This window comes from Semicossyphus pulcher, unplaced genomic scaffold (genome assembly GCF_022749685.1).
Source record: "Semicossyphus pulcher isolate SPU_LCO1_2020_fin unplaced genomic scaffold, fSemPul1.0.p SCAF_23, whole genome shotgun sequence".
NCBI lineage: Eukaryota > Metazoa > Chordata > Actinopteri > Labriformes > Labridae > Semicossyphus > Semicossyphus pulcher.
Window position 1 is genome coordinate 4,058,038 of NW_027211697.1, and position 18,715 is coordinate 4,076,752.

At 38.1% G+C, this 18,715-nt stretch overlaps 2 protein-coding genes across 3 annotated transcripts; one reads left to right on the forward strand and one right to left on the reverse strand.

Annotated features, from left to right (window-relative positions):
• The first annotated feature begins 331 nt into the window (after positions 1-331).
• gadd45gip1 (growth arrest and DNA-damage-inducible, gamma interacting protein 1) lies at positions 332-2,882 on the forward strand. Its single transcript, XM_069674402.1, has 2 exons — positions 332-732; positions 2,299-2,882. Exons 1-2 carry the CDS (start codon positions 332-334, stop codon positions 2,588-2,590), a joined length of 693 nt encoding a protein of 230 aa, XP_069530503.1. The 3' UTR covers positions 2,591-2,882.
• Positions 2,883-4,125: 1,243 nt separating this feature from the next.
• LOC138602820 (tetratricopeptide repeat protein 39A) lies at positions 4,126-16,204 on the reverse strand. 2 transcript variants are annotated; one of them, XM_069674399.1, is made up of 18 exons: positions 15,967-16,204; positions 15,409-15,513; positions 14,798-14,929; positions 14,481-14,539; positions 13,484-13,551; positions 13,267-13,331; positions 12,511-12,610; positions 12,348-12,413; positions 12,155-12,263; positions 11,938-12,005; positions 9,136-9,195; positions 8,666-8,827; positions 8,449-8,540; positions 7,601-7,721; positions 7,399-7,510; positions 7,169-7,283; positions 6,690-6,806; positions 4,126-5,069 (listed from the first exon to the last, which is right to left on the reverse strand). In XM_069674399.1, the coding sequence occupies exons 1-18, from the start codon at positions 15,999-16,001 to the stop codon at positions 4,961-4,963; spliced, it is 1,695 nt and encodes a 564-aa protein (XP_069530500.1). In that variant the 5' UTR covers positions 16,002-16,204; the 3' UTR covers positions 4,126-4,960. The 2 variants fall into 2 exon arrangements, with proteins under 2 accessions (XP_069530500.1, XP_069530502.1); XM_069674401.1 differs by lacking the exons at positions 14,798-14,929; positions 15,409-15,513; positions 15,967-16,204 and having other exon boundaries at positions 13,484-13,546; positions 14,481-14,488.
• Between the last annotated feature and the right edge of the window lie 2,511 nt (positions 16,205-18,715).

Below are 18,715 nucleotides of genomic sequence, written 5' to 3' on the forward strand. Positions count from 1 at the left end.
AGACTGTATACATATTTGCATAGTGATTGAAGTGATTTGATTACTCTTTTGCCATTTTTTGTGTAGTAACTAAGCCTACTAATATCTTTTTTCAAAATTTTCTAAGTAGAATTAGTAGTCTCTTAGACAAATAACTTGAATGAATTGCCTTTGTAGGGAAATGTGCTATGTAAATCAATTCCATTGTGGGTAGCTGTAACATACGACCCGTTATTTAAACCATCTCAAATCATTGGCCTATAGCAGAGCACGTGGAAGATTAATCAGCTGTGTTGTACAGGCACTGTGGTAGTCACCTCAGTCTCCGGGTCCTTCGTTGGGGTGAAGAAAAATGGCGGCCTCCATGCTGTGCAGGAGGACGGCGGTGTTATGTGGGACTTTAAAAGGAATTTCATCTTCACAAACTTTACTTTCCGCGAGCTCTCAAAGTGGGCTGCTATTGCAGACGGCGTCCTATAACCCCAAGCCTTTAAAGCTGAACCTCCGAGAGCCCTTTATTCCAGACAAGTACAGTGAGAAGACGCCAGAGTGGCAGAAGACGGCCCGCTATGACAAGAAGCTGTTCGGTCGCTACGGCTCAGCTTCGGGCATCGACCCTGCTTCACTGTGGTCCAGCCACGAGCAGCTAGATCAGATCATTGCAGAGGAAAAAGAATGGCACCCTACGTTAGAGGTGATGCTGAAGAATATCGAAGTCAAGGAAATGCAGGAAACCCAAAAACGGCTAGCAAAGTAAGTAATGTTGAAGCGACTGGAGCTAACGTCATTGTGTCAATTATCGGACAGGCATTAGAATACTGTGGTCTGTTGACTCTCAGGACTGTGCAAGGCGAGGATGTGTTACATCTCTTGTATTACCTTCATGTAACAATTACTACATTAAATACAGGATTTTAGGGGCCACAAAATAAGACACAGGAGTAAATATTGAGCATCAAATCCAGGTAACATTAGATACTCTCTACCGCCTGACGGATTATGGATAAGGGCTCATATCAAGTAATACCGATTTATCTTGGTAATATCGACACTTACAGTGAAAAAAGAAAAAATAACCAAAAATTGTATTTAATTTAATTGAGAGACATTTCACTTTTGAGAAAAAGTAAAATCATATCAGGTATGCACGATATTGTGTGGAGTTTTTTTGCTGATATCCGATATGCCGATATTTTCCAACCCTTAATGCCGATTGCCAATTTCGATACCGATATATTAGGCGCATGTTTTTTTCCCCAACCTAATTGCAAAGAACATCAAGTCTCCTCTGTAGTGGAATTTATATCATGCCTACTCTTATTGTAGTGGCCCACTGGCAGATGCAGAAATAACATAATAAAGTGCTTTTCAAAATGTACACATTCACTGAGAAATATAAGAAAAATACTTAAACTAAGGTTATGTACAAAATACCATATTTATTTGTATGTAAATAAAAATGTCAAATAAAACTGTAATATTCATAAAACTTAAAGTTTAAGCTTGGATGATGAAATTTGCCCCCTCCTCACATGACCCATGCTGAGCAACCATTGCAAGTAGCAACTTTGCTGTCCGTTTCAGAACTTTAAAAAATCTGCCATACCGCAGACATCTTGCACCCTTCTTCACTTCTTCCTTTTAAAAAAAGCAGAATCCTATATTTTCTATAATGCAACTGGTTAGTATCTTAAAGATAATTTGACGCAATAAATCGACAATTAGATATACTTTTGCACTGTCATCACAGTGGTTTGATTAGTACGCACAAACACACAGCAAAATAGCTGTAACTATTTATTGTTGTTATTATTGTTGTTATTATTTTGTAATAAAAGATGTGAAAAATACTCATCACAATTTCCTAAAGCCAAAAGTGATGCCCTCAAATTCCTTCTTGTGTCCAACCAACACTCATAAATGATGAAGAAAAGTAGCAATTCCTGCATCAAAGAAGTTGGAACCGAAAATGTGACATTTCTACTTTAAAAAATGTGTGAAACAATTAATTGATTATCAAAATAGTTGGTCATTCATTTCTAGGTGTGACAGCTCTAATGATGCACGCATGTTTTGTTATATTTGTGATGTATCTTTTGTGATTTTAATATGATCCAAAGAATATGGACTGGGAGACAAGTCTTGAGATGGAAGAGACAGGGGACCATCAGTTATTACAAGGCTTACTGACTGGGAACAAACTACCAATTGTGTTGCAATCCATGAGACATAATGTGTTCTAATGTAGCCAATGTACAGCTTTTGACACATGCACCACATTAACATTTGTTACTCTAATTTTTTCCATTATCATTGCAGAGAGAAACTCATAGCAGCTAACATGGCCAAGATGCCAAAGATGGTCGCTGACTGGCGCAGAGAAAAGCGTGAAGCCAAGCAAAAGCAAAAGGAGGAGAAAGCTCGCCGGGAAAAGTTGCTTGCTCAGGCCAGGGAACGTTTTGGCTACGCAATGGACCCCCGCAACAAGCAGTTCTTGGAGATGGTTGCAGAAATAGAAAAGGAAGAGAAAAAGAAGCAGAAACTTATGAAACGAAGAATAAAAGAGGAGCAGGCGGCAGCTCCTACCACACCTCCTGCTGCCTCCGCGTAGTCTCGGACTGAGTCGTTTCAGACGTTCACTTCTGCTGGGACTTTGCAACAGGTGCAAGGTGTTCTGCGTAACACACTAAAGTGAGACAGTTCTTTCAGAGACTATGAATAAGTTAAAAGCTTGTTTTAGTTACTGAGTGCATCTGTAATACCTGGATGTCAGAAAACAATCTATTTTTTTCTCATCTGCAAAAAAGAACTTAATGTGCTGTTTTTTGCAATGTTTGAGCGTATGTCAGTTCTTCTCTACATATGTATTTAGTCCATACTGAAATAAATTTCTCTGTACATACTGCAATGTGTCTTTAATATTTTTAAATGACAATTAATATCATAGGAATCCATTGCAAATTTAGACCAATCACACTTACATCCCTTGTAATGAAAAACCCAAATCCCATGCAAGACTTGCATGGCTGCAAGACTGCAGATTTTTCTTCAGCTTTTAACATGATGCAGCCTCGTATTTTAATTGAGCGATAGCTTCTTTTCTTAAAGTGCTTAATCAGATCTTACTGTTGCTTTTAAACTTTTTAACTGACAGAATTCAGCAGGTCTTTGTGAATGGTCACGTGTCCAACGTCATTATCTCAAATACAGGTTCCCCTCAGGGCGGTGTCCTTTCGCCCCTGCTCTTTATCATGTACACAGACAGCTGTGGAACTTCCCAAGAGGGCACCTGTCTTGTAAAGTTCTCTGATGACACTGCCCTGCAGTCACTTCTTCAGGGCTCAATATCGGGTCATAGCAGTGCCTTATCAGCCTTTGTCCAATGGTGCGATGACAACTATCTTGACCTTAATGTGACAAAAACTTTAAGAATTAATAATTGATTTTAGGAAAAACTGTTAGTATCTAGAAACAGTGGTTGACTCTCAACTGAAGTCTGGTGAAAACAGAGTCAATTGTGGACAACAAAGACTTCATTTGATGCAGAAGCTGAACTCTTTTTGTGTCTCTGAAAGCATTTTATGTAGATTTGATCATTCTTTCATTGAAAGTCTTTTAACCCTTTCTTTTATCTGCTGGTTTAGTGGGTTGTCTGTAAAGGACTAACAGTCTTAACTACATTGTTTATGTCTGCTCCAAAATGATGTGACTTGAGCGCCCTCTGGAAGAAACGTGTGGACCAGAAAGCCAAAGGCATTATAAAACAATCCGACCATATTCTATCATCTGAATACTCTTTAATGCCCTCAGGCAGGCGCTATCTTGCCCCACCTAGGAGAACAAACAGATAATCCTTCTCTTATATTCCTTCTGCTATCAGGCTGCTTTTTGGAATGTTCCTGTAAACTTGTGTTTTAAACTGTTCTTATGATCTGTGCGACCCGTGTGTCTGCAGCAATGCTCTGGTTCACAATCCTTGACGTGTTGTTTATTTCTGAATGCTGCTGAGATTGCGTTTGTTTCGGTTTTGTTTTTATGTGACTCGGTAGGCTGTGAAACTGAATTGCCCTCTGGGATAAATGAAGTTGTCTCAAACTCAAACAAATGATTGCCAATTCTGTTGAACTTAAAGACAAAACACAGATATTAACATGTAGAATTTATTTGTGCTATAATAATATATAAAGTGCTTTCATAATGATGCACAAAAATTTAATTTTGACCATTACAAACACAAAGATGGTAAGAGTGAGTTAGTACAGCAGTTAGCAGTTGCTTCACCTATTCTGCATCCTTTAAGTGTGGCAATGCATGACTGAAGGTGCACAGAAAACTGGCTGCAGACTGTGGCTCACACGGTTCTTCAATCCAGTTAACTATTTTCGAAAACAGTGATGGATAAAAAATTTTTGCTGTTGTATTACAAATACCAAAAACATCTTTACACCTTAAATTGTCTTTATTCCAAAACAGCACAACATGCTGAATCTACTAAATGATGCAATAATCGCCTGGAACTCTTTAAAAATAGTGAAATTAAGTCATTAAAATACACTTCATTAAGTCATAAAATATCTGATATATAAAGTAGCTTTCAATCAAATGTTGATTAAAATTTAGTGTCTTTTAATTTTCAATGTAAACAATAAAAACAATTTCCATAAAATATAACTGTATATACACCGTACCTCAACTTAAGGTGTCAAACTCTTTAAAGTACTTAAAAGCCAGCCTGGGAAGAATGAGCTCTTGTAAATATTCCTCCATGTTATATATCATTTTCTTTTTACAATGCTACTGAAGACTGGTAAACAAAAATACCTCAAGAGGTAAACCTGAACACAGTGGTAAATTACCCATAATTCACCTGTTGAAAATGCATTATGGTTAAAAACTGTGCATCAAGTTAAAACAGGCACATCTGTGAGGGAACCAAAGAGTCCAGTGGATGGAGATTTTCCAGACGATGAGAAACGTCTTCCTACATATGAGTTTCATCTTCCTCGACGTGCTCAGCCTTGAGTTTGGCCAGGGCAGCGTGTACCCTGAACTGCGTACGGGACTCCATCGAGTATTCTTTGTAGTTGTGTCTACAAGGAAAAATAATGGAAAGCGTTAAAGCATGAAAAGTAACATCTAATTTCACCCCGGGGATTAATAAAGTAATGAATCCATCTATATGTCTTAAGGGGGCACTCCATCCTTTTCCAAAGTGTGAAATAGATAAGTTTTGGTGGTTTATAAATTATTATTATACTGAAAGGTTTCTCAACACCACCTACATATTTACTTTCATGAACACCTGCTGTTCTGCCTTCAAGAACCCAAATCATTCAGAGGATAGACATTTGTGTTTGGGACAGCCTTTCAGAACTCAATTCAACAGGCAGAGAACGCCCTCGTGTGTCTATCGAGTGTCTCTTCACCGAGTAATCACAGGGCAGAACCAGTACATTGTTGTATTACTATCCTGTCCAACAGTCCTGTAAGAAAATCTTGTGAAATAAAGAAAAATAATGGGTTTTATTTATATTTGTAACTTTAATTAAATATTGAATACATTTATACCATATAAATGAGAAAGAAATAGTTCAATCTCTGGGAAATATACTTACTGTTTCGCTTTCTAGCTGAGAGTTAGCTGAGAAGAATGATACCGCTCTCATGTCTCTGCGTTAATATGAAGCGTTAGCCAGTAGCCCCTTAGCTTAGCTTAACTTAGCTTACAGGGGTAAACAGCTAGCTTGACTTTGTCCAAAGCTAGTCTAACTAAAAACTCTTAGCACCTCACCTGCTAATTTCCCTACCAGGGATAAATAAAGTAAATAAAGTACTCTATCTGTCTATCCATCCAAGTCTAGTCAAATAATTTAATTAAGTAAAGTACAAATACTGCAATAAAAGTAACAACCCTAAATCCAAAAGCCTTCTTAAAGAGAAGTACTGATTCGCAAATGTAGGTCACATTTTTTGTTTTTTGTTATTTGTAATTTTTCTATTTCATTTTGTTCCCTTTATCCTTGATGCTTTGTGAAATATTGGATCCTTGAACAGTTATTAAAAAAACCATGTAAGCAGTGCAGAGGGGAAATGTACCTTTACTAACTCACAACTAAAATGTGACATGGACCAACAACCACACAATTTTTTTTGTAGGGGTTTGCATATTTTTTGTATTTGCATATGTTTTAAATGTAAATTCTTTTGAATTTCGTAAATATGCCAAGTAACGTGTAACTATAGCTGTCAAATGAATGTAGTGCTGTTAAAGGTAAAATATATCTCTGAAATAGAGTGGTGAAAGAATATAAAAGAAGTGTGAAATACAAGTAACTCAAAATAATATTATGTATTTGTTTTACAGTACTTTGGTTAAAGCACTTAGCTGCTAGCCACCGCTACAGCAGTATTGCAGTAATAAACCCAGTGTCTGCTTAAACCAACAACAGAGCTCTCATAAATGAGCTGTTTTGCAAGGTTAATTTTTATACCACCAGTGAGTGTTTTGTTAAAGTACATAAACGTGTACCCTTACAGTAATCCATGCAAACAAGGCCTGTCTCCAACAACTTCTCAACTCCAGTTACATCTCTGCTTTTCTGTATTAAATGCACATTTTCTATGGGCACAAGGATGAAAATGACATACAGTATATTCTAGTCTGTTCTTACTACATTTGTGTCTTTTGCGTGTTCATAGGAGTAACTTACTTGGCCTTGTGCAGCAGTTTAATGGCCTCGTCTCTTCTGCCTTGGTCTATGTATAGTAGACTGAGCTCTACCAGAGTGTTGGGCACCAGGTAGTGGTCAAACCTGATCTTCTTTTCACTTTGCACACACAGAAAGAAGGTGATATGTCTCTGTCATGTACAGTAACAATTTACACACATGTTAAATCAACACCCCATCCTTACATGGACATCCACAGTAATAATAAGAGTTTTTTCCCATGCAGATGGTCATTTAAATAGAAAATTAATGAAGAAATAAATGTTTTGCATGAGCTTGAATTAAGTTATTTCATCCTGTATTACAATGTAAACACTCATCGTATGACTTGATATTATCAGTACATGCAGGTAAGAGCTGCTATGAAACAGAAACTCTAATTACAGTTTTCACTCTTAAGTTAGGGAAAGGCAAAAAGTAAACCTTAACGCACTTTTAGGACAATTTCCATTGGTGCTCACCTGGACAACACTTTGTTAAAGCATTCCTGGGCTTCCCGGATGAGACCCTGGTTCTTCAAACAAAGCCCCTTCAGCAGGTGGATCACACAGCGGTCATCCAACGAATACTCATTTTCTGTAAAGAAGGGGCCAGATGTCATTAGCTCTGCAGAATTGTTTAATTTGTCGACAGTGGTGTTTACACTGAGGAGGTTTTGTTCAAACTCATGGTGCAGGATTAGCCGTATTACCGGGAGACTCCAGCAGGGTGCGCTCTGCTTCCACCAAAGTCTGCATCATGCCTTCAGTCAGCTCTGGTCGCTTGCTGATCATACTGAAACCGTTCCACATGTACATCATTTCCTGAAAAGACACAGAGAGTACTCTTGAAAGGCTCTGTGAGTCAAACGTTAGGCTCTTTGTGTGAGTGTGTGTTTTTGAGCAGAGTTTTACCAGCACAGGCACTGACAGCCTGACTGGGCTGGGAGCTTTGTAGCGTTTGGCTTTACGGATAGCAAACTTCTCAGTGGGAGGAGACTTCCCTGCTATCTTCTGCTTGAATGTGGGCACTTTTCTAAAGAGAAAGGAAATAACAAAGGCAAAACTTCTGATGTACTTGTTTTAAACAGCATCACTGCAAAACAGTTGCATATTAACACAGGCAGCAACATTTACATGGAGTCTTGTCGCTGTCCAGCTAATAAATTTAATTCCAATGTTCATTGTCCACTAAGCCTGAATATGGCGTCGGAATGATAAAAAAAAAAATACTTTGACTCGGACAAATTGCACAAAAGTTTCCCAAAGTCAGAACAACTTCTTGAAAAAGATATAGACATATTACCAAGCTGACAAACTTGATGTTGTGTTTGTTTCTAAAGTTTATCTGTTTTATATAATTCCATTCATGAATGTTGGAGGCTGTGTATTAGGATGAGAAGAGACAAACAATTTTGCCACTGTTGATTCTTACCAAAATCAAAGTCTTGCACCGATCAAGAATGTGTTTTTTTTGGTTCATTGACTTAGATGTTGAACTGTCCATGGTGTATGTGTGAAGTTTGACATGAGACATTTGAGATGTTTCTCTGTGCTTATCTTACATTTAACACGTGTCTGCACTTTATATATTTTATAACTAACTTTCACAGTAGGTTCACTCAAAGCAAGAGTACACAATGCTACTCACCTCACAGCTGCTTTTCAACATATACACATTGGTTAAACAATAGTATACCATGAGCTGTCGGAGAACAGCATTGTGTTTGAGTTAAAACATTGAACATTTAATGTGTGTTTACCTAAAGAGCTCAACCTCGTCCTCCCCAAAAGGTCTGGCCTCATCTTTTGGCAGCATGCTGAGGTAAGCAGCTTTCATGTAAATATACATAGCCTGACAGAAAAAATAAATGTCAGTCGTTTTTTCTCAAGATAAACGCACAGTTTTGAACCGACACATCATCATACCATCAAGCAGCTACATTCATTTTGAGATTCTCTGGCATGTGTGTTGTCTACCTTGGACCAGCGGCTCTCCTGGCTCAGCAGGTCGGCGTAGAAGTACGCCATCTTCCACGCACGCTTGTAGGTGAAGCACCACATCAGCTCCCAGTAGCACATGTGGTGGAACTGCTTCCACGCCTGCTGAGCCTTGCAGCCATCTTCAAAGAGTGCCACTGCCTGGAAGCCAAGCGATATTACGACATAAAGAATGTCAATAAGAATATCTAAAGTAACAGTAATGATGTATTTATAAGAATTTGCATATAAAATATTAACATTATTAACTGTAGCTCTCTGTAGCTCTGGCCAGTAATATTATAAGGGAAACAGAAGTATTTCCTGCTTCACTATTTTCAAGAAGGTATGCAATCACTTAAAATTCTGGAAGTTAGTGAGAAAAATTCCTAACATTAAATGTAAATGTAAATAAAACATTAATCGTCGATCTTTCTAGCCATCTTAATGACACATTTTACAAAACCCACCTCATCAATGTTTCCCTTTATCTCTTCAGTTCGGCCTGCAAAGAAGAGAAATATTGCTCCCTGGATAAAAGAGAAAAATACAATTTAAGCAATTAGATTTTAGCCTCTGGTATTGCAAAGTAACATATTTACATGCAGTATTACATGTAAATATACATCGTGTTCAATCCTTATATAACTGCACGCAGTCCTACTGTATGGTAATAACTCTTAGAAGTGTTTAGCCAAGACATTTCCATCTCTTGGTAGGGTACACATTGTGTCAGAGCTCTGAGTTTGTTCTCTGGGATGGGCTGCCATGTAGGTAAAAGGTGGAGTGGAAACAGGGGTTGTGAATTTACTGGGTCAGGTGAAGTGGAAGGAGTGATAGCATGAAGGTGTGGAAGCGCATTTAAAACAAAGGTAAGATGATGGATTTAGAGTGCAGGAGGGAGTGCGTGAGTGACAGGGGGAGTGAGTATCAAAAACTCAATGACGGTGTACAAACAAACATTAAGAGAATACAAGTTTGAATAAGAACAATGTTATATGTGTAATACAAACATTACAAACCAGTCTAAGTTCAATGGAACTATAACTACTACGATAACAACTACTATAATTTCTGTCAACTATAATACAATGTCCTTGCTGTTGACAATCAAACTTGCAATTGCGACAGGGCAGGGAAACAATCACACAATTTAATAATCTGTCATTGTACCAAAAAAAAAAGTGTCGCATAGAAATAGCTATTACAGTAGGTCAAAGTTGTGCTAGAAAGTTGTTGCTGTTTTGTTCATAATAATTCATTTAATCAATGTCTATTTAAACTGACAGAAAGTATGGCCACAACAACAGAAATTAAATCTACTGTTGTCATAAAAAAATCATCCTATAATGGTGTAGGCCTACTTCTGTGATATATTGTTGCATTACCATAAAGTTAGGGTTTTTGCAGGCACATAATAAAAACATGGTCAAAATTCTATTAGTCCCTAGAATGGATGAAGCCCCAAAAAATGCTGGCTCCTACATTTCCCATAATGCAACAAAAGCATTTTTAGAAACAAAGAACAATAACTGTTAATTGATGTTTAAAGTCATTGTAGTTGCCAATCTGTCCTCCATGTGTCCTCGTTTGATTTGTAAGCTAGCTGGTGAACTACCGGGGATTCCTTAAAAACACAGTATTTCATCTGGATGGTCGTGGCTTTGCAGGACATAACAGTGCACGTGCTGGCAAGCTCTGTGACCGTCAGCTGTCACAGCACTAACTGTTAGCAAGCTAACTTTCCTTTGAAACAAGCCTCACGTGCAGAGCGCTTGGTAACGTTTGCCCCATGGGGCTATAAAGAATGAAGTTACCTGAGGATATTGTTAACGTGGGTTAAATGCTACAACTTCAGCATTTTGTCAACAAATTGAAAGTGAATTGCACCTCATGTATGTGAATGGAGGCTTACTGCCTTACAAGCTCATTTGAGCTGGGCATTTATTGAAGCAAGATTCTACACTGACAGCAGAGTACATTTTTGTTGTAGTAATTTAGTTTAAATCGTAATGTCAATATATTTTAGCACTGTTTAGTTGTTCATATTTTCCAGTATAATGTTATTATGGTCAATTTGAGAATTTGTCAACAGGGTAAGGTAAAAGGGTAGGTAAAAGGTATTTGAAAATCTGCCGGGAAGTCTAGTCACGGTTGTAGCCGTGCCAGCAGTACAAACTAGAATTTAAGTGTATCTTCGTAAATCAATGATCACACCCCAGGGGGAAATACCTTGTTGTTAAGGAGTCCTGAACTACAGCTGTCGGGGTAACTGCTAACACGGTAGCCAGTAAACAAGCTAGCATGAGTCAGCTAGCAAGAGGAAAATTGGAAGATTTTCCAGTTTTTGTACGTGAAACTTGTTAAAACCACTACACCCAAATCACAGGAACTGCTAATGTTCAGGGCTTAATTTATGTTTTCGTGATAACTAATTTCTCTGAAAAACAGTACGTGTTGCAGATAATAAGAGCGTATGGTTAAGATATCGGTCTTTGAAGCCACATTTGCAGCTGAATAGCACACATAAGCACTAACACCTTTGACTGTGTAAACAGATAATGCTTATTGCCACCATAGACTGTATAAAAAGATGGACGACATGACAGCTCCCTAAAAGTGAAGCCAAAACATTTCGGGCGCCCCCCTGCTGACTGGCTGCAGTATAGGTCATAAAGCCTGCCTCCCCCATGTTAACAGGTGGGACATGGGTCAAACTATAAAATCAAAATACACGCTCGATACATTTTTCTGCTATAAGTTTCTGTCATTATAGCTAGTTATTACCATGCTGATTTACATCCAAGTGTTCATTTTTCTGACAAGTTTATTTTTAATTAGTTATTTGATGCTGTCAAAATGATGATTGACAGCTCTGTTGACAAATTCGGCTCCTGCAGCCAATCAGTTCCAGGTGAGCAGAGTAGAGGATGATCCGCAAGTGGAAATGTAACTAAAACAATCACTACAGTCATTGAAGTTTCCATACCTGTGAACGTTAACCTCAGACCAACACAGAGAAGCTGTTCTGCTGTTAAACACGCCGGCGTGCAGGATCCTTGCTGTTTTTTCTGTAAGTTAAGTGTGCGTTTGGGTTAGCTACCGCCACTTCACTCGCCGATCTCTACTGCGCAGACTCTGGCTCTGTATGACGTCACCATCACAAGATGGCAGCGCCTATCGCAGGGGCTATTTTGGCACCAATTACGTACAATGCGAGCAGATGGAGACGCATTGTCCATCTATATATACAGTCATTGATTGCCACTGACCCGGGGGTAGCGGAGCCGGAAAGGTTTCAGCAGGCTTTCAGCTTCAGCCACCTCTCCCTCACCCGTCCCTCAGAGGATAAAGCAGAGATATGATATGATTAATCATAAAGAAATAGTCCGACAGGCAAATAATATATGGAATATCAATGACAGGTCATTACACAATATACTGTAAAACATCAGATGTATATAAGGAGACAAATGAGTATTTCACTACCTAGTATGAATGTGAGAAAGGTGTAGTAGCAGAGCAGGAGCAAAGCGCACAGCATGGAGCGCAGATTCATCCCTGTTGCACCATCACGCAGCAGGGACAGGCCATATTCCTAAAACAGGACCATATGTAAAAAATATCCATGGGTGTGTCAGTTAACAAGTAATTCCTGACAAAGGAAGTTTATATATCACACCTTGTCTCCAGAGAAGCCGGCAAACTCCAAAAGTTTGAGTATCCGAGGGGGAAATAGAGAGAGTGTCTGTAAATAAAGATGATCTGATGAACTGTATATCACAAACACATACTCCACAACATAAAATTTAGTATTGGTGTATGAGGATACTTTCATGACGTACCAGATTAAACGCCCCAATTCCAAATGATATTCCTCCCTCTAAGTGTAAGTGGCTGGGTCCTTTGAGAAAGTTTTGAGATTTTGTGAAGGAATGCAGCTCTCTGGAAAATAAAGGGCAACTATGTCAATGGTTTAATGACACAAATCAGCATCTAAATACAATACTGTATATGTGAATTTTAAAAGATTAAAGGGGCACTCTAGCAACTCAACATTCACCTTATAAAAAGTTTGGAGAGTTGTAAGATTAAAACAAAACTAATTAAAATCTTTGGCACAGAGGCCAACATGTCCTGACTTTTACTTTCTTGTATAGGTCAAACTTCAAATTGACTTCATCCTAAATTTCCCACAATGCAACTCAACAGAATTCCTTTAAACCTCCCAAGTGCCACCTTGTTCAAACTCCACAATCTCAGTTTTTTTAAAAGGATTAATGGTGTTAAATTGACATTCCAAAAGAAGATAAAGATACCCCTGATGACATCATGAGGGTTAATTAATGAGTTTCACAAAATCTTCATAAGATATTGGACAACTATTTTCTTTGGCTTGATCATATTTCTCATGACTAGTAAACTTAATGTAAGTTTATTTGTAAAATTGGTGGAGTTCCCCTTTAATAAGAACAAGACAAACACTTTTAAAACAAGTACTGCCAGTTTGGCTTTGAAATAGACAGATTATGTATATACCATAACTGCGAATTGACAACACATGGCATTCAGTAAATAAAATGTTTATCTATATTACTTACTTGTAAATAAGGTAACTGTTCCGTACTTTGATTCCTCCTTTGATGAAACTCACCATGTTCTCATCCTACAAAATAAATAAATAAGTGAATTAATACTGGACACTTTTTCAGACTGTCTTGAAAACCTGGATAAGTTGGTGTGCTGTTAAGAAGGAAATACAGATATATATATATATATATACATTTTTTTTAGAAAAAGCTGACTAGCCTACTGTACCTGTAGGAAGGTGAGAGCAGCTCTTTGGAGTTGGCACTCTGCATAACACGCTTCCGCATGAAGCTGCTCTGGAAAACACATCCGTATATACACACATAATGTAATAAATAACACAATCATACTCTGCAAGCAATACAGCACAAATTCTGGCCTTGGATGTTAATATATTTGATTAGTAGAGAAGATAAGATACAAAATAACACGGAAAGAAAACACTTCTGTCTGAGTGGGCTTATTCCTGGTGTCCCACAGGGATTAGTGCAGGGACCACTGTTATTCATTTCCGCTTTTCCAAATATAACGTATAAGATGACAATGCTTAAATGTTTTTAGCTACACTAGCTGCATGGCTTCAGGGTTGTCAAAGTTGGTCTGTGGGTCAGAAGGTAAGTCTGAAATATCTCAATAATTGGATGGATTGCCATGCACATTTCTTTGCAAATAAATGTCCTGCCTCAAGATGTAGGCTATTGTAATTCTTTGGTCATCACCTGACTTTTTATTTGGAGCCATCATTAGTTTGGTTTTTGTATTTGCCTAGTACTTTGGGTTATAACCACATTGCCTTCATGAATAATGACACTCCTATTAGCCTCAGCAAATCTTGTTATGTGCTAATTGGCAATGCATGCTAATACGTTAAACTAAGATGATGAACTTGATTAATAATATTGGCTTAATGTCCATGTGAAAGCATTTTATTGTGGGCATGTTAGCAGGCTGATGCTAGCATTTAGCTTAAAACAGTGCTGTGCCTACATACATCCGTGGATTTTGAATATCAGGGTAAAACTGTAGGCCTGTTGGAAACAGAGAACTTAGCAATACCAAGGTAGTTAGCACTGACCTTTGCAACACCATTGCAAATGTACTTTATACATGACATCGTACACAATAAATTATATATTTTATCCCATTGAAAAAATGTAATTACAATGCCTTTTTTCTCATTTATACTGCATGGGCCATTTTTAAATTGGACATCCAACCCTTTTACCTTCAGTGAGTGATTCCCCTCCTGACTTGTTAGCCAAACCTGGGGATTTCCGTCGAAACCTGAACAAAAAACAAACAAGATTTCATAATACAGTAGACATTGTTTTGCTGACCACATCTTGAATGACAGAACATAGAAATGACACTGTCGAAGTAGCCACTTTTATGGCTCCTATCATGCAAACACAGTCAAATCGGTCATTTTGTCAGAAACAGCTCATGTAAATGCACTGATGTATATTTGCCTATTATGGTTCACGGACTGTTGAAGAAAGGTTAGCGGCACCTTAGAGAATAAAGTGAGATGTTTTGTCTGACCTCTGGCAGACTTCCTGAGCACTCTTCATGGTATTTCCTGCATTGCTGATGTCATCATGCTGGAAAGTCATCATAGCCTGCATTTCCAGCACTGTGGCGTAGATGAGAGCATGATACATACTCTCATTCACTCTACATAGGGAATAAGGAGTCCGGATCAACATCATACATATAAAACCACAAGCAAACAGACGTCATGCAAGAGGCAGAGCTACTGTCGAGAAGACATAAAGAGTAAATATCTTGTTCTCTTTATTATTTCTATCTTATCTACCATCCGTGCCTGTCTTGTGCACAGTGTTTGTTTTGCAGGGCTCCATTTCTGTCGGCTGTTGAATCAGTCAGACCTTGGGCGTCAGCTTCAGCAAACACCTCATATCCTGGAGAACTGAAGCCTACAAGTGCCACCCTGATGTCTTGGCTGACAGGAAGCACAATACTTGACAGTTCACACCACAGACGATTCTTGACATTGCCTGTGGCCAAACACTGCTGATATCATAATTTTACCACCATGAATGTGCTAAAAAAAAGCTTACAGTGCACTAAAAAGTGAACTCAGACAGTAACAGCCCGGTTGAAGCCCCTGTGGCTCAGGATTATTCTGTTACCTTGGACGCAGCCTCTCCAGGCTCTCACTGAAGTGGTTGTTAAGGAAGAGATCCAACGCCTCCATACACTCATCCAGGCACTCTTTCAGTGTCATCTGTGAGGAGCTGCCACACAAAATCAAACATGGATAGACAAATGCACACAGAAAATTCATATGCGCTTAACTGTGTGTGCTGAAGGGTTGTGTGAACTGATAAAAAGGCAGGATCCATGTGTGTCCATGTAAGAGGTTCACAGCAATGAGCAACTTTGAGTTACAGTGAAGGTCTCCCCAATATACCGACATAATCACAAAAAACACTGCAGCCTATGTGTTTGTCCTGAATATTATATCAAATAATAATCATTAACATATAAGCTGTGCCATGTTGTGTGGCAAAGAGTGAACTATGGTGGAAGTCAACAAGGAAACGAATAGGGTTTTTTTGTTTCCTGCGCAGGAGTGAGACACAAAGCCACAAAGATAGAGACGAAACAGGTTTTTCAGCCACATTAAGAATTGGGGAATCAAGTCAAACTTTAAGCGTCTCAATAATTTTCCAGTTTCCTGTACTCACTTTTGCTCAGCATTAGCGTCTTTCCCATTGGACATGATCTCCCTCCGGGCAGCGTGCCCCAAAACACCTGTTAGTAGCTCAGCAGGTCTCGCAGAAATTCAAGATGCATTCACGACTTCCACTGTGGGACCAGGCTTCCGCACGAGACCAGTTGCATAGAGGTTGTTGGCAGCTCACATAAACTCAGCGTTGGTTATTTTGAGTTAAAGTGCTCCGGAGTAAAGGCATGCGTACATCTGTGTTGATCCAACAGATTGAGTGAGCGCAGCAGACTCCTCCTCTGTGACATCACTGCCACGCACACATTAAAGAGCGTGAATCACAGGAGCAGGTGCGAGCTGCTCTCAGGTCAGTGCTCGAGTGGAGAGGATCAGGTTTCATATTTTGTCGATAGGCTACTATAAATTCATTGAAGTTTAAATAAAACAGTTCATATTTGGTGACATGCTGTCTTATGAACGTTTTATGTCTGTGCACAGCTTTCCAAACACTTCAGAGATCTGAACTGACTGATTTGTGTGATTCCAAATGGTTTTAAATCCAACTTAAGGTATGAACAAATAATGTAGCACAGTTCAGTAACTGTGCTACATTATTTGTTGTCAGATGGAACAAAACTGACAGAAAATGTAAATTTTGCCAAATTTTTTCTTCACTTTCTGAAGTTACCGCCTGTTTATGTCATTGGATATTATTTAACACTGTGGTTTATCCAATTGAGAGTTATTTGTTTTTCTCTTTTAAGAATAGCGTGGTATCAACTGCCAGTTGCAATATGTTTATTACCTTAACAAAAACTCAGATCCTTTGATGTACAAAATTAATAGAAAGTACCATAATTCTGTGACTAAAGGAGATACAGGGCAACATTCCCTGATCCTATATTAACTTGGAATCTTTTAGAGGTATTAAAGATAATCATTACCGTTTTTTTGTTTTTGTTTTTTTACCACAACCAAACGCCTTAAGTGACTGATAAAGAAATATATGCTCAATTGTATCAAAGGCTTTATAAAAGTCCAGTGTTTTTGAACAAACTGCATCTATGTAATCCAATAAATCCAGAATGAGTCTGATATTACAATCTATATATGTCCTGCTGAGACCAGCCTTGTTCTTTTGGCTGGGATCCATATCTATGATGTCAGCAGTATTTGTCAGCCTGCAATTTCAAGACCAAACAACCAATTTGACTGTGTTTGCATGAGAGGAGCCATTAAGGTGGCTGCTTTGATAATGTCATCTCTGTGATCTGTGTCATTAAAGATGAGCTTAGCAACACAACGTATTCTATATTATGAGGTATCGTTTGGGTTTATAAATATATTTTAGTGTATAAATATAAACCAAAGTATTAGGCAAATGAAATAAATGAACTGACGTTGGCGCCAAATAAAAAGTCAGATGATAACCAAACAATTACAATAGCCTACATGTTAGGGGAGGATCAGGAATGTGGACACAAACTTACATTGCATCTATAAGGGTTGAGATATTTCAGACTTACCGTCTGACCCACAGACCAACACTGACAACCCTGGAGCCATGCAGCTAGTGCGGCAGAAAACATGCATACGCATGGTCAGCATGTGATACATGGAAAAGCCAAGATCAGAAATGAAGAAGAGTGGTCCCTGCACTAATCCCTTTTGAACACCAGAGAGTCATATTTAGCAATGACTAGTTTGGGCTGTTAAAAATCTGGTTCAGTGTTTATTTTCGAAGTCAGTGAGATTGAGTGACAGATTTTCATGAACTAATCATTACCAAATAATTCATTGATAGGCTGGATCTGCCTGTCTCTGCAGTAACTCATCATTAACTACTAGAAAGTCCTCCATTAAGAATAACAAGGTATATCCTTATTAATGATTCATATTAATTTAGTTTCCCACTCATTTTCTAATCAACTCATTATTACCTTATCATTAGCTCAAGTTAATTAATTGGTACTCATTAACTAATTGTTTACTAGTACTTGATTTCTTCCACATTCACCCTTTTAAACTAAATGATTTGTTTACTGAATTATTTTAGGATCATCTTTGTTTTCTCTATTAAAAAATAAATACCCAAAGAAAACAATATATTAACTTATACTCAGTAACAGCGTTGGGATCTCTTTCTAAAGAATACACTGTATTAGGTTGGAGTTGCTGCCACCTAGCGTCACATTTGTTAATTGAACTGAGAGACAAGAGCCAGATAACTCAAGAACCTGCTCTAACACACTCCGAGTATGATTACAACCACTCTTTTTTTCAAAGATTGTTGGATGTGCCTCAACTATAACAACAGAAAATAATTCACAGAATGGGTGCCGTTAATAGATTTTTTTTCAAGATATCATCATTTACTGGTTTCAAATAGAACAAAGAACATTGAGTAAAGAAGATATGTCACTCTTTGCCCACTCTGTTTGTGAGTAACTGCGTAATTGTAATTGACCTTAAAAAAGCAAGACTATAATTGTAAAATGCATTTGTGAACCGAAAATAAAAGAGGATCATGAAAATTGTCCTGTCTGAAATGTCACAGCACAGTTACTGGTCACAGGGAAGACACGAGATAAGCTCAGGTCTGTCAACAGTGCTACAAATAAATAATCATATTTACTTTCTTTTCACAAAACTATCAAATACAAATTTGTTTGGCTGACAAAACCTGTTTCATATAGATAACCCAAGAAGAACAACAATATTTCAGTGTGATCCTCACAGATCTGATGAAACATTTGAAGGATTCATGA